This window comes from Acanthochromis polyacanthus, chromosome 19 (genome assembly GCF_021347895.1).
Source record: "Acanthochromis polyacanthus isolate Apoly-LR-REF ecotype Palm Island chromosome 19, KAUST_Apoly_ChrSc, whole genome shotgun sequence".
NCBI lineage: Eukaryota > Metazoa > Chordata > Actinopteri > Pomacentridae > Acanthochromis > Acanthochromis polyacanthus.
The window spans coordinates 20,746,648-20,761,917 of NC_067131.1; the positions used below are offsets into that span (position 1 = coordinate 20,746,648).

The following is a 15,270-nucleotide window of genomic DNA, read 5'->3' on the forward strand; positions in this document are numbered from 1 at the left end:
AAATAATTATTAAAAACAAGACGAAATGTCGTCATTTTCAAATAACCGGAAGCCTAATTTGATAATAGATGATAACTAATCATTTCAAATCGCTTCTCAGTTGCAGAAAATCAAAAAAGCTAGTGCAGGAAACAGATAACATAACCACATGATTTTTATTTCACGATTGCTCCATAAACCTTTATTTTGAAAGCAGCGTGAAATTGACCAATCAGCGCTGACGGTTCCAGGAAGGAAGAATCACCCATTCAGGACGGTTGGTTTTGTTGTTGCAATAATATGAACAGAACTTCCTGATTCACTGCATGCGTTTCCTTCTGCTAATGCTCTTTTCCTAACGCTGAGTGACCCAGGTTTATAGAAAACAACGAACATTTTAAGGTAAGCGATACAAGATAAGATACAACATCTCACAATATTAGTGTCTTAAATTGTTGTGGTGAGACAGTGCTGTGAGGACATCACATCCAACCATCAACACCATCAGCAGCAACAACAGCCTCCTTGTCTTGGAGTGCTTTTAGATTTAAAGGATCACGTTACCTAAACGTAGAAAAATTGATCGAGAGGCAGAAACGGATATATTCCCGGGTCATTCCATGAAATCGGTGCCTTTTGCGTCCCCAAGAAATAATCAGTCATACAGTTATGATAACAACAAATTAATATTTCATTTAAAAATATAACATTACCCTGTCTTCTCTCCTTAATATAACATCAAATTAAAGTCAGTGAAATGTTATTTTAATTAATTTAAATTACTTTCATGCTGAAGAGGGTGAGGTTTTTGGCCTGTCCCTCACTGTTATTGTTGTATGTGTACAGGATTTTTCATTTGTAAAATGTAGGCAAAATGTTAAAATTTTTACATTTACATGTAGTTTAAAGTATGATCTTATTGTAAAACAGTGTTTTTGGTAATAATAATATATATTAACCATTATAAATTACCAATTTATCGGCGTCCCCTGATTTCGTGTCAACCCTGTTACCCTATTTAAAAAACCCTATAAAAATAATGGTACATTCCAGATTTGACAGGATTTAAAGGAGGTTGCATCATCTCGGAACCAGGATGCTAACAGCTCATTGACAAGTAAGTGTCTCTCGTCTCTGATTTGGTATTTTGAAGTTTTTTCAAGGTTTAACCAGGGGGGGACAAGCATACAACGTCAATCCTGTTACCAGTTTTTAACATATAAACATAATCAATTTTCTATTTTTCAAAATATAATCAATATCTACAAGTAATTATCTTTCAAAGTACATAGCTTGCACTTTAACTAGCATTTATTTTAGCTAGCTACAAGCAAATTAGTTTAAAATGGTCAACCCTGTTACTGTCAACCCTGTTACCTTTCCACAGTAACAGGATTTGACATAATTAACAAATATTAAATAACACAGCCTGAGATGGCACAATATAGTTTCCTGTCATTTTAGACCTTCTGTGATTCCTGGCTACTTAAAAAATAAAAATTAAATATAGTTTAAATTTTACATTTTCAAAGTTGAAAAGGCACCAGTTTCGTGGAATGACTCTCCCCCCACTTCTTGAAAGAGGCTGATTTTCAATGCAACAGAAGTAGATCTGTACTGAATCAAAGGTCTGAAGGCAACAATGTGTCTCAAACAAACAGATCTCAGTTTTGGGGCCATTTCTTCATGCAGAAAAGGGCTCTAATCGTTTACCAGCAACATGTCTGGTTTATCTTGAGTAACTAGATTATCGTTAATGGCTATTGCTGGGTAAACACGCCGCGGAGGATGGTGCCTACTGCGCTCATCTTACTCACACTGTGCATTGTATAGAGGTAGAACCCTACCTTAGCCCAAATTTGATAATGTGGCTGTGTTTTCAACCCACTAACTTATAAATGTTCATCATTAAAGCTCAAAACTGAATGAATGAATGTCTTAGAATTAGATTTAGACACATTTAGGCTGTCTTAAAGTGTCGTCTAAAGACAGATCTCATTGGAAATTAAGGACAACTCACAGTATGGCTTCTGTTTACTGATTCATAATCCTTAACTCAACACTCTTTTTCACAAAAGATGTTTGTCAAATGAGGAAATGTGTATAAAAAACTAAAATGATTACTAAATGGTAGCTTATTAGAAACACCCATTATTTTCAGGAAAGATCAGCAAGAAATAAAAGAAATATCTAAAAATGTCACTTCATTGTTGTGCAAAACAGACAGAATCTTGACTTTTTAATTACAAGGTGTTGTGTAAATGAGCCAATCTAGATGAAGCTCTTCAAGTGTCTTATGCAAGAATGAGCCTCAAGAATAGCAAGTAAAGTATTTATCAGAAATTGCTTTCTTTTCTTAGTATGAAACATCAAAAATGTTTGCTGTTTAAAGGAAACAAAAAAATGAACAAATTATATATTCAATGCACAGTAAGGCTTATGGTTTTAGATCCTGTGAAACTCTGGGTTCTCTGTATAGTTGCCTGAGCTTTGCATGTTAAACATATTCATTGACCTGTTGAAGTGGCAGCTGAAACCTTTGAGGCTAACATTACCGGAAAGTATTACTGATGTAATATTGATGTACAATGTATTTTTTGTGATTTGGGTGAACTAGGCCTTTACTGTAGGGGTATTATAATCACGTACAGTTAGCTTTTATACATATACACGACCAGTCAAAAGTTTTCCAACAGTATACACACACTACCGTTCAAAAGTTCGGGGTCACTTAGAAATGTCCAGGAAATGTACAGGAGTTCCCAGAGATGCCGAGCACTTGTTGGCCCCTTTGCCTTCACTCTGTGGCCCATGTTACCCAAACCGTCTGGATTGGGTTTAGGGCATTGTCCTGTTGAAAAATACATGATGGTTCAACTAAATGCAAATCGGATGGAATGCCATATCACTGCAGGATGCTGTGGTTTCCATGCTGGTTCAGTGTGCCTTCAGTTTTGAATAAATCCCCAACAGTGTAACCAGCAAAGCACCCCCACACCATTACACCTCCTCCTCCATGCTTCACATTGGGAGACCATCCATTCACTTTTTCTGTGTCGCACAAAGACACGGCGGGTGGAACTGAAGATTCCCTTGGTCTATTGTTCATTCCTTGTGTTTCTTGGCCCAAATAAATCTCTTGTGTTTGTTGCTTTTTTCTTAGTAGTGATTTCTTAGCAGCTGTTTGACCATAGGGGGCTGATTGGTGCAGTCTCCTCTGAACAGTTGAACAGTTGATGTAGAGATGTGTCTGCTACTAGAACTCTTTGTGGCATTTATCTGAGCTCTAATAGAGGTGCTGTTAACTTGTGATTTCTGAGGCTGGTGACTTGGATGAACTTATCCTCATCAGCAGAGGTGACTCTTGGTCTTCCTTTCCTGGGATGGTCCTCATGTGAGCCAGTTTCGTCATAGTGTTTGATGGTTTTTGCAACTGCAGTTGGAGATACATTGAACGTTTTTGCAATTTTCCAGACCGACTGACCTTCAGTGCGTAAAGGACTGTCGCTTCTCTTTACTTAACTGATTGGTTCTTGCCAAAATATGGATTCTAACAGTTGTTAAATAGAGCTGTTAACTGTATACCAACCTAACTTCTGGACAACACAACTGATGGTCCCAACCCTATTAGGAAGGCAAGAAATTCGACAAATTAACTTTGACAAGGCACACCTTTGAAGGGAAAACCATTTCAGGTGACTACCTCATGAAGCTCAATGAGAGAATGCCAAGAGTGTGCAAAGCAGTGATTAAAGCAAAGGGTGGCTATTTTGAAGAATCTATAAAATAAAAGATGTTTTGACTTATTTCACATTTTTTTTGTTTACTACATAATTCCATATGTATTCATTCATAGTTTTGATGCCTTCAGTAAGAAATAGTCATGAAAATAAAGAAAAACCATTAATTGAGAAGGTGTGTCCAGACTTTTGAATGGTAGTGTAGCTATTCCATTAAAAAAATCAGCCGTTTCTAGCTAGAATAGTTAATTACCACTTTATCAATGTCTAGACTGTATTTCTGATTAATGTTATCTTCTTTGGAAAAACTGCTTTTCTTTCAAATATAAGGACATTTCTAAGTGACCCCGAACTTTTGAACGGTAGTGTGTGTATATAAAGCACTGTATTCAGGATCTTGCCTTTGTTCAGATGGGATACATGACAGTAGAAGAGCACAGCTCCACCCTGCTCCACCTTAAGAGGTCCCCAGGGATTCGCTCATGGTCTCTTCTTGTTGGTAGGTTTGCTTCTGAAACACATAAAAGCATTAAACATCCACTTAAAAAGTCTTCAGTTAATACACCCCTTTGACTGAATTGTCTCCAAAATGAAAACCTGTCTATTTGATCACAGGTATCGCATCTGTCGGTTTGGCAGCTGCATATTACAGTTCAGGTACACAAACAAAATTTACACAATCCCTCAAAATAATGTCTCACGTTTGTTTACAGCAGCTCCATCTGCTTAATGTTCACTCATTGTGTTGTGTGAATCCCACAGACAGCATCCTGTGGAAACTTTTCTATGTGACCGGCTGCCTGTTTGTGGCCATGCAGAACATGGAGGAGTGGGAGGAAGCTGTGTTTGACAAAACCAAGAGCCTGATTGAGCTCAAGACCTTTAGCTTGTACACCTTAGTTCTGACGTTATGGAGGAAGGGGCAAGAGAAAGGTCAGTAACATCACAGTGTAGGTGAGTCAGTACAAAAGTCTTAGTTATTGAGGTGAAAGGGCAAAGCGTTAGATCTTAATACTTTCTCTCTCTCTCTCTCTCTCAGTTGTGCTGGATCTGACCCAGCTGTGTGATGTGTGCGTCCAGGAAGAGAAGGTTCGGTATTTGGGAAAAGGTTATCTGCTGATGCTGCGGATGGCTGCAGGCTTCTCCTACCCACTCACTCAAAGCGCCACTCTGGGGGGACGCAGGTTGGTTTTCTGCAGCTGGTAGTTCCCACATGTTCAAGTTATAACCCATAATATTCTTGTAGAATCAAGCCCTTTTTCTTACTTGGCCCTGGGTTTCATTCTACATTATTTGCCATTCAGTGTATTTACATTTGTTATGCAGAAAAGCACTCCAAACCAAGGCTACTCAATCGTTATTTGATTTCCGACGGATGAAATCTTTAGTAAAAAATTACCTCAGAAACATGTAGAAACACCCCTACCATTTATTCAGTCGTTCCTTGTGTCATTTCGGCTGGATAAGTCCTGATAAGTCCGTAGTGGTCAATTTGTAGTAGGATCGCAATTATGTGATCGTCAGCAGACAGCTGACGTAGTGTTCACTTGTCATAGTTACAGTGGCGTCACTGAAACTATGACAGTTACAGTGAATACAGAAAAATTTAACAAATCCCTGGATTCAGACTGTCACTGCCAATATGTGATCAGTTGGTCCTTGTGTCATTTCTGACCTTCCCTGAAAATTTTATCCAAATCCGTTAGTCCGTTTTTGAATAATGTTGCTAATAGACGGGCAAATATACGCTGATTGGTGAAGTAATAATATCAAACCGTTAATTAAAATAATATGTGAAGCAAAAATTTCTTTGTAGAACTAACATAAAAAAATAACCCAGCATATCCCCGTTCCTTCTGTTCTTCCATCCATCAGTGATGTAGAGGCGCTCTCCACGCTGCTGAAACGCTTCCTGGGGCTGGAGGAGCTGCAGCAACGCAGGCAGCAGGAGTACGAGGCCGAGTATGGAGAGGAAGATTCTCTGAACAACAGCACTGACTCAGATGATGAAGCAGATGAACACTGATTTCATGCAATTTTCCTGTAACTTTGGGTGTATTGCGTTAGGGGCATCATGATACTGCAAAAGCATTCCAGGGGACAAAGTTTTAGTGATGCTCTCAACACAAAATAATCTATAAGCATGTGCATGACACTTCAGGGACTCTTTCAGTGTCTCCACACTGACCTCCTCTTTATATTTTTCAGTGTTTTGGGTAAATTAAAGTGCATTTGAATGTCATTTCCATATTAATTTTGTTAAAATAATAAAAAAAGCTCCAGGAAGTCTTATGAAAGTGATTTTTTCCATTCTGTACACTGTAGCTTTCTGTAAATGAATGTCATGTTTAAACAGTTACTAATTACTGTTTGACAATACACTCCAGATTATAGATTTTCTGTGCCTTCCTACTGAACTCTAATAAGTGTTTATATGACAATGGAAAGTGCTTTTCCCACAGTTTTCTGGGTCACCCAGTTCATGGTCACCCTTTTGCATGTTTATTCATACCCAGTCTGCAATCCAGTTGAATGCATGTGTAAACTGTAATTGAGCATGAAGGATTTTCTGAGCTCAGTTAAGAGTAAATTAAGTGTGAAATTTTGGGGTCTGTTGCTGTTATGTCTTTTTACCTTTCTATACTTTTTTGTGAACCAAAGACTGAATCTCAGGCAAACACTTCCCCCCCCCAAAAAAGTATAATGAAACAGGGCTGATGGTGAATGCTGATATGTGCTGCTTGAAAGGAAAAAATCTGAACATTTTTGTTAACTGTTGGTTGATTTTATTGTTCCTGTTTATTTTCATACATTTGCAAATCATATATAAAGCTCTTTTGTACTTTAAGTATATTTCTTCCTGTCTTTGCTTAACTTACCTCCATTCACATGCATATAGATAAGTGCAGAATCACACAAAAATCACTCTTGTTCATTTTACGGCTGAAATTTGGAAACCAGTATCTGACTGAATCAAATAGAAGTTTAATGTTGAAGTAGAGGATTTCTCTATGGCACCATCTCCTTCACACAGGCTCCGATATCCTCTGTTATCCTCTGCAGAGGAGCCATTACAGTGCTGACGTGTTCCTCTATCCACTCCTGGGCTGTAGACTCTGGGTAAAGATGAACCATCTCCTCCTTCACTGCCTCCACCTTCTGTTGTAACATCACCAAATACCTAAGATATGTCCACATGGGGTTTAAGTTAGAAGCCAAGTTACAATTTAAGTTGAATGCTAAATTTTGTCAGGTAACATGCTCACAATGACGATTCTAATTTACTGGTGTTTAGAAGGTATTTTGGCTTATAAATTGACCACAAATGTCAACCTTAATTTCGTATTAGGGTAAAAGTCGAAGGACTACTGAGGTCATTTAACTCAGTGTTCTTAAGAACAGATGTCACGACACTCATTTAAAAAGCTGTTTACACATTTTAGTCTGGACCATTGACCAAATTTTGAGAATTCAGGTGAAAAGTTTCTGAAAAAAAATTAAGAACTTAGAGTAGAAACATTATTTGACAAAGCTATGAGAATAAAATCTGATGGTTAACTAAGGACAAAACGTCCTGTGTTATGACTTCAGGAAGAAATGTGCGCTACATTTACACACAGTATCCTCAAGTCTCTCATAATATTGTGTTTACTGGTAAAAGCCAAAATGTCAGGTAATTTTTAAACTCGAACTTCCAAAATTTGAAATGTAAGCTCACGTTGCTGCTTGGTTGCGTATCTGCATTGCCATTAGTGGCGTTACGATCCTCCTCTGTCGGTGGTACGGACTAAACCATCCTCTTACAAACCTGCAGTAGCATAAAAACATACAGTTATTTAGCTGCAAAAGAATATCAACAGTTAACTATGCAAATGTTACAGGAATGCGTCACAATTTGGATGCTTCTGTATTCAAAATATGAAGCTACTGTTCGCAGCTTGTTACCTTAGCTTGACATAACAACTGGAAACGTAGTCACAGCCAACATATAATGATACTACTTCTATTTCTGTTTGGAAATGTCCAAACAGAAATAGAAGCATGCTCAGAACCTCTAAAGCTCACATAAATAATAAAGTTCATGTAGTTTGTTCGATTTGTATGAAAACTAAAGTACAAAGCAAAACCCTTTTTGAGGGTTTATGATTAACTATTTCATGAGCACAGAACATTTACAGACAAACATTTGGCTATTAATGACTGTAGAAACTTTAGCCTGAATCTTTGTCCTTGTTCTGACTGCGAGAACCTCCTATGAAGAACCTCTTTCAGAGCTGTTTTCAAGGGAGAAAAAAAATACCTACTCCGAGTTTCTGCAGTGGAAAGCAGCCTATTATAATTTTTGAATAGATTTTCTGGCTTTTTTTTTTAAACTACTCCCAGTCTTCATGCTAAGCTAAGCTAGCCCACCACAGGCTGTAGGTTCATATTTTGTGTACAGAAATACTGATTAATCAGTGAAAAAAAACACATTTCCCAAAATGTCACACTATTCCTCAAGGGCAGGGGCGTCAAACTCATTTTAGCACAGGGGCCACATACAGCCCAGTTTGAGCTCAAGTGGACTGGATCAGTAAAATCATAGCATGATAACACAATAAATAACCACAACTCCAAATATTTCCATTTGTTTTCGTGCAAAAAAGTATGTTCTGAAAATGTTCACATTTAATGAACTATCTTTTTACGAAACATTGTGAACCTGAAATTTCTTAGGAAAAATAAGTGAAATTTTAACAATATTGTGGCTCAGTTTATCATTTGTGTATTAAAATCTACAGATCACAATATATCTGCAAAGGCACTAAACATTTAGTTGCAGGTATCTGGAATTCAACCATCTAGTATTTTACAACTTGTCAAGATCTAGAAATCATTTTAAATTTACATTCATTTCCACATCTGTGGCATGACCACATCTGTGTACTAATCCTGAACACCTGAACTGATACATCACAGAAACTAAAGTGGGAACTATTAAAGAGAAGAGCAATTTGTCCCCTTGCCTTGTAAACGTGTAAAATTTATACATAAAATGCATAAAGTTGTGGCAGTCCGTCAACAATAGGGTTCCACCAAACCAAACTCTGTCATATTGAAGCTACTGACTAACATAATATTGTTCAATGTCTTTAAATATTTCACCGTAAGGATTCATTTTCACCTCTGTGATTGGTACATTTTACAAAGTAAAGTTTGGACCCTCTGGTGGGCTGGGTTTGGATGGGCCTTATGCTTGACACCTCTGCTCTAGGGTAAATACAACAGTAGAAATAAAATGTTATAATCACTGCTCATAACTCACATGTTGCTTTCAAAAAATCTTATATCCTCTGAATTAAGGAGTGAATTAAGCTCCACAATTAACTCGGCCAGCCTCCTTCCTGGGAACAAAGAGTTGGCTGCAGATGTCCTGAGGGCCATACAGAGCAAACTACCATTAACATAGAGAAACTCATGTAAAGCGACTGTGTTGCTCATCAAAATCTCACCTCTCCATGGCCTCCACCTCCACTGCAGAAATCCCCAGCACCTCAGTGACTTTGCTGTGAGCCTCAGCACAGAACTGACCATGGAGGAGGGTCTGAAGACAGGCTGCTAGTGATGGGAGAGCCACCGGCATCAGCTCACACAGCACTGATAGATGGTCATACCTGACAGTAGGCACATAATTGACCAAGTAAACAACTTTGTACTTATTGCACGAGTATAATATCTGACTGAAACTGTTTCCTTAACTGTATGATGTGACAGCAGCCTTTTAACTTATAGAACTCTGTCTGATTCCTACCTCTGCCAGCCTGTGATGGCGATGCCCTTCAGGTTCACACTAGGAGAAAGAGACGCTGCCACCTTCAGCCACTGCAAATGATTGTCCACATGTCTTTGTGTGCAAGTCACACAGGTGTAAACACTAGTGGACCCTTTAAAGGAGCTGGCTGCCCAAACATCTGCCATACCAGCACTGCAGTACTTCTGTAGTAGAGACACTGGAAAACACAATTTAGAGAGTATTCAATAATTTAGTTGACTTATTTCTTTGAAGTCATCCGCTGTGTGGAGTTAGAAATCATGAAATAGTACACGATATGTTGTAGATGAAATTGATGGCACGTTAGCATACGTGATAGATTCCCAGACAATCATCTACAATACATCCTGATATCTAAGTAGCTGAAGAAGAAAAAATACTCCTAAAAAGGCAAAAAAGTAGGAATGACTTATTCATTCATTTCACTGTGGTGTAAGCATGCACATATAATAACTATTAATCATTTTTATTAATGTGACATTTCAGTAATTAGTTGTCTGATTTTCTTTCTTCTGCCACAGGCAATTCTAAAGTAGTGACTCTGGCATGTCAAACTGGTCAGATGACTTTTGTTTAGAGTGCATGCTTTCATAAAACTATAGCTATCTAGTGCCAGTGTGCTGATAATATATTGCAAGAGGAGGTGAATACATCAATATTTTGTCCTGCCTCTACTGATAAATTTTGAAATTTCGAAACTAGCTGAGTTCACTAAATTTGAGAGAACAACTTTGTTAAAGTTCAAGTTGAATCAAAGGTTTAGTCATGATGGTTAAAGACAGACTTGCTTTCCTTTCATATTTTCTCAGTTTAAAAAAGCTGCTCCAGCGAATTCTCATTTCAAAATTGTTCAAGTGCTCATGTTTAGAAGTTCCAAATGGTCTCTAAGACAACTAGAAGTTAATCTTACTTTCACATATTTACAACAAACTATAGTAGAAAAGATGAGTTTATGTGACTAAATTCCGGTTTGATTTTTTACAGTGGATCTGATAATATATAATAGCTCAGGGTTTGAATACTGTGCACAGTTCCTACCAGTTTTGTCCACATCCAGGTTAGGAGTGTAATCCCACAGCATGGGCTGGATGAGTCCTACTAGACCACTGGCTGTAACATGGATAACAAAAGAAAAATTTTTAAATCAAGATGCATTTGAAAGCAAAGACACCAAAACAAGTAGTGGCTCTAAAGTTGAAATATGAAGATCACCAGTTATCCCTGTGGTGGTTTCTGCAGGTCTTTAACAAATTACTATATACTATACTTTACATTTAACCTCTTAAGACCTGACATCCACATATGTGGACAGGTTTTTGTTTTTTGATTTTTTTCCCCCCCAAAAGGGCATATTGTTAATACTAATAATAATACTAAGATTACTACTTCAACCACTACTGCTACTACTCCAAAAATAGTAGTATCAATGTAAATCTAGTAAAAAAAAATATAATGCAAACGTAATAAACAAAATAGTCAGATATTAGATATTATCCAGTGATTATATTTATTGGTTACTCCTTATCCCAGGTGAGTAGAAAAAAAATAAAATGCAAACCAAACCAAAGCTCAGGTCTTGGGAGGTTAATTTGGATATTTCTACGTAAATTACCTTAATATTCAACCTGTTAACATTATGATCTAAGAATCTACATTAATGAATGGAGGTGTTATTCAAATTTTACCTGTTCTAAATAATACCACTGCAAAATTGGTAGTTTGCTTGTAAAGTCCTGGATTTAAGAGTATAAAAGTGTCATAGCAAAATGAAAATGTACTTGAGGTATTGACAGTTAAACAGATTGATAAAGAAAATGGACTCAGTGAGTATCATTGTATAACTATGTACAATAACATGTATATATGCATCTGGCATGTTAATACTGTAGTAGGTCAAAGTAAAACTAACTGATCAAAAGTCTTAACTGTAACTGCATCATATTTTATTTAATTATGTAATTTCTGAAGAATCCTAAAGCATACACGTGCAAAATCCTTAAACAATACATAAATGATAAAAAAGTGGCTGTTTCATGTCCGTTTTGGGTAAGTTAATTCATAACATGAGATCATTGTGTAAAACATCTCTAAACAGCTGACATTTTTAGTTTTTCCATCCTATTTCAAATTAAGCTTCTAAACTAAAGACTTTAAACTTACTTGTAAATGTTTTTAAAAAAATATTAGTGACCTCCACATTTATTGGGAACCAACTAAATTTCTTCCTTACCTTTCAGTGTCTCCTGGCTCATGCCCCTCATCATATCATCCCACATTATGATGGTTATGTGAGACCAAACCTTCTTGATAGCTTTGGCCACCTTGGTCACATGACTCAGGAACAGTTGCTCCACTGTATGTCCAGGAGAAGTCAGCCACAGCTTGGACTCCTCACCCTCACCGAGCATGTACACCTTGAGGCAATGGAGACGAGGACATGAGGTCCAGTGTTGCACAATGCTACGAGTTACAGAAATAAAAACGGTCCTTACCTCATCTGCTCCAATGTGCAGTGTGTTTAGACCAGGATGCAGCTCCACCACCTGCCTCAGCATCTCCATCACCAGCTTCACCCCCTCCTCTCTGTGGGGATTCAGGGTTCCCACGCAGTGCGACGTCTCTCTCAGGTGCCACATGGATCGGTGCTTGAGCACAAACTGTGACAGAAATGGCACAAAACAAGAACATGCAGGGCTCTGATATGAGGTAGAGAATGTAATACAGAACGCCATCCCTTAACTGAAGAACTAGAGCCACACACTACATCAAAATCAACCGTCTATTATTTTGTAGGCCCCCCCCTTTGCACTAAAACAGCTCTGACTCTTTGGGAAATAGACACAGGATCTCTGGGGGTATTCTGTACTGTCTGACACCAGGATATTGGAAGTAGATTCTTTTGGCTTTCAGGAATGGAGCACTGTGAGTCAGGCAAGTTCCAATGTAACCCACAGATCAGATTGGTATCTGAGTCAATGCCTTGGACATTTATCACGTTCCAACAGATTTGGTTAGATTAGGCTTTGGTACATGTCAAAGTAACAGCTACACAAAGGCCAAGACCCAAAGTTTCAAAGCAGAATATTACATTGTAACAAGATGATTAATACTACTTACTTCACCTGTCAGTTTTAATGTTGTGGCTGAACAGTGCATTTATAATTTGTGATAAAAAAAAAGTAGGACAGCAGGCAGTTTGCTTCACCTCCATGTGACCAAATGTCTGCACAAGCGGAATCACCTCCATGCCCTTAGATCTGGCAAGCTCCTGCATAGACAGCACTTCCTCTTGGCTAAGATGAGCAAACAAAAAAGAAACACAGCATACAGTAAAGAGAACTAATCATTTTTATGGCACACCAGACTTGCACATGAAGCCTTATCTATATCCAACACAGGAAGGATTATAATTATACCACAGGATCTCACAACATGATAAGACAGATAAGAAAAAGCACACTGATCTGCACACATACACACACAGTAAAGAAGAAAGAGCAGAAGTGATAAAAGGAACATCAGGTGTTGTGCTGCACCTGTAAGCAGGCTGTGCTGTCGCCTGTAGCAGCTTCAGCTCTCCCTCATAAGGAAACATATCCTCATATTCCACCAGCAGGCCGTCCACTCCCAGCTGAGAGAAGAACTCGATCAGCTAAGGGAATTCATTAGTGGACAGCATATATCAATAATTAGACAGTGACAGAGGAACAAATACACATGTTGGGGCAGATCACAGAAGAGGCTTTACCCTGTGTAGGTATTCAACTCGTGGAGGGGCACCTTTCAAATCCAGGTGAACCACCTTCTTTCCCTTAGGCCAGGGGGGACATTTCATTCTGCCTGGTACACAAGTACATCTCACTGTAAAAACAGCAGCAACAGGTATATTTGCGATTCTGAAAAAAAACAACAACAATATTTGTAGTTTGACTCACCTGCACAGTTGGTATCGTCTTCAGATCCAGATATTGGGACGACTGACACCTACTTCTGTACACAAAATAACACTTCTCTTTAATGCAAATACGCAGCCGAGGCAGTCGAGTTGGTCTGCCGTCTATTGACGCGAGAATGCTACATACTAAGAGTTAAAAGTTAGTGTGTTAAGGAGAAAGTAACAACCAAGAGGACCAGAATTTAGCAGCCTGCCCTGTAGCCTAGCTGTGTTTTCGCAGCTGTAGTGCAACTCAATGGGGTCAGACGTGGTCCAATGAACATCGCGCTTTCTCTTCCGGAGAGCCAATCAGATTTGACGATATGCGGCGACCAGGAAGTGAAGAGCTTCAGGTGGTGCTACAAGCAGTTGGCGGGGTGCTAAGCATGTTCAGTCACAAGCGTGTGTGAGTATAGCTCCTAAATGATCTGTCGCAGATGTTGTGAGGTAAAATGGCTCTACTGCGACTGAGAAACGCGAAGGGTTCGAATGCCTCAGAGATAGAGAGAAAAATTAAAAGGTAAGCTAGTAAAACTGTGCTAATGTTCAGCCTGAGCAAAGCTGGACAGTGTGAGAGGAGAGCGTGTGCCAGGCAGATGCTATCAGCAAGCATGATAAGCTAGTAGCAAACAAATACTCTGAATATAGGTGCGAATAAAGTCTTAGACATGAACAAATGCATGTGCTGCTCTTGTTGTAGATATACCTTTGTTTAACCTGCTTTTTTAAAAATAAGAAATATATACAGAAATATTGAAAGAATAGAATAATTTAGTTAGAGTTTATTTGTGACAAAAATAATAAGTAAATAAATTTTGGTGTTTCAATAGAACATGACTTCAGTTTCTTTTTACATGTCTACTGTTTCTGTATCTGTACATTTTTGTCATTAGGTGCAGTCCTGTACAGACAATCCAAGATAGCATAGGACAAAAATAATGCCCTCTGCCTTTGAACTGATGACTCCTAACATTTATGACTAGGCTTCTTGATCAACTATGGAAATGCTAATGAATGTGAAACTGTTTAATATGGCAGCACAAAATTTAAAAAAAAAAAACTGATTTTGTTCAGAAAATAAATAATGTTCTATCAGACAAATTCCTCCTGTAGATTAGAAAATGTGAACAATACAAATTTTATGTTAAACAGCAAAAAGGGTACAGCAGTATTATGCATTACTTTACAGTGTATCTCCTGTGAAATGACTTTTGTGAATGCATGCCTTGTTGTGATGTAGATGCTGGAATGGTGATGAGTGCAAATCCACAAATGAATGCCACCTAGAGCAAAAAAATATTTTGGAAAGCTTTGCTAATGTTACAGCATATGAGACAGGGTTGCAAATGAGTTAGATTTTTAAAACTGATTTTAAATATTAATAGCAGGTGCACTCTCTTACATGATCACCCAATTATTATAGAACAATTAATTCTTTGAAATGGAGTTGTTGATGTCATTCTTTTCGTTTTTAAAAAAATATCGCACCATATATCACAGAAAAACTCATCTCAGCATGTCAGTTTTTTCCAGTATTATGTGGACTGTCAGCCTTTCATAGCTGGTAAATTATTACAATGGCCTTAAAAAGGTAAAAAGAGTTTCAGATCAAGTGATGAGCCTGAAGCTAGAAATCGAAGGTGTGATGTTCAATGTTGTTAGTGGGTATGCTCCACAGGTAGGATTTGAGCTGGAGGAGAAGCAGAAATTCTGGTTGGACTTTGATGAAGTGATGCAGAGCATCCCTAGAAGTGAGAGAGTTGTCATTGGTGCAGACTTCAATGGACATGTTGGTGCAGGAAGCA

The 15,270-nt window shown here is 38.1% G+C and overlaps 3 protein-coding genes across 11 annotated transcripts in view; 2 read left to right on the top strand and 1 right to left on the bottom strand.

Moving 5' to 3' along the window:
• The first annotated feature begins 219 nt into the window (after positions 1 to 219).
• Positions 220 to 6,567, top strand: LOC110956156 (cytochrome b-245 chaperone 1 homolog). The gene is made up of 6 exons (XM_022201477.2): positions 220 to 381; positions 4,131 to 4,218; positions 4,335 to 4,376; positions 4,482 to 4,652; positions 4,759 to 4,903; positions 5,595 to 6,567. The coding sequence occupies exons 2-6, from the start codon at positions 4,131 to 4,133 to the stop codon at positions 5,743 to 5,745; spliced, it is 597 nt and encodes a 198-aa protein (XP_022057169.1). The 5' UTR covers positions 220 to 381; the 3' UTR covers positions 5,746 to 6,567.
• hexdc (hexosaminidase (glycosyl hydrolase family 20, catalytic domain) containing) lies at positions 6,496 to 13,733 on the bottom strand. 4 transcript variants are annotated; one of them, XM_022201471.2, is made up of 12 exons: positions 13,467 to 13,733; positions 13,280 to 13,392; positions 13,068 to 13,183; positions 12,737 to 12,824; positions 12,024 to 12,188; positions 11,762 to 11,945; positions 10,570 to 10,641; positions 9,511 to 9,709; positions 9,212 to 9,373; positions 9,025 to 9,153; positions 7,438 to 7,527; positions 6,496 to 6,900 (listed from the first exon to the last, which is right to left on the bottom strand). In XM_022201471.2, the coding sequence occupies exons 2-12, from the start codon at positions 13,364 to 13,366 to the stop codon at positions 6,729 to 6,731; spliced, it is 1,464 nt and encodes a 487-aa protein (XP_022057163.1). In that variant the 5' UTR covers positions 13,367 to 13,392; positions 13,467 to 13,733; the 3' UTR covers positions 6,496 to 6,728. The 4 variants fall into 4 exon arrangements, with proteins under 4 accessions (XP_022057163.1, XP_022057162.1, XP_022057164.1 ...); XM_022201470.2 differs by having other exon boundaries at positions 13,280 to 13,371; positions 13,467 to 13,732; XM_022201472.2 differs by having other exon boundaries at positions 9,025 to 9,132; positions 13,280 to 13,371; positions 13,467 to 13,731.
• Positions 13,734 to 13,748: 15 nt separating this feature from the next.
• Positions 13,749 to 15,270, top strand: part of uts2r2 (urotensin-2 receptor 2) — an 83,546-nt gene continuing 82,024 nt past the window's right edge. For 4 of the 6 annotated variants that reach the window (XR_007937898.1, XM_051939234.1, XM_022201475.2 and 1 more), the window contains exon 1: positions 13,749 to 13,871. Coding sequence is in view for 5 of the 6 variants with exons in the window: in XM_051939234.1 (XP_051795194.1) it covers positions 13,789 to 13,871 (83 nt within the window). In the remaining variant the exon portion in view is untranslated. Of the gene's footprint in view, positions 13,986 to 15,270 lie in introns of all 6 variants that reach the window. The other 2 variants (XM_051939235.1, XM_022201476.2) reach the window with 2 other exon arrangements.

Bases quoted from the DNA above. Each gene is read 5' to 3' on its own strand.
- hexdc (XM_022201471.2), bottom strand. From the start codon at position 13,366: ATGAAATGTCCCCCCTGGCCTAAGGGAAAGAAGGTGGTTCACCTGGAT. The intron at 12,825-13,067 runs GTGCAGCACAAC...TGCTCATCTTAG, and splicing joins ACAGCACAGCCTGCTTACAG to CCAAGAGGAAGTGCTGTCTA. The intron at 7,528-9,024 runs GTGAGTTATGAG...ATGCTACTGCAG, and splicing joins AGATTTTTTGAAAGCAACAT to GTTTGTAAGAGGATGGTTTA.
- LOC110956156 (XM_022201477.2), top strand. From the start codon at position 4,131: ATGGGATACATGACAGTAGAAGAGCACAGCTCCACCCTGCTCCACCTT. The intron at 4,219-4,334 runs GTAGGTTTGCTT...ATTTGATCACAG, and splicing joins CTCATGGTCTCTTCTTGTTG to GTATCGCATCTGTCGGTTTG. The intron at 4,904-5,594 runs GTTGGTTTTCTG...TCCATCCATCAG, and splicing joins GCCACTCTGGGGGGACGCAG to TGATGTAGAGGCGCTCTCCA.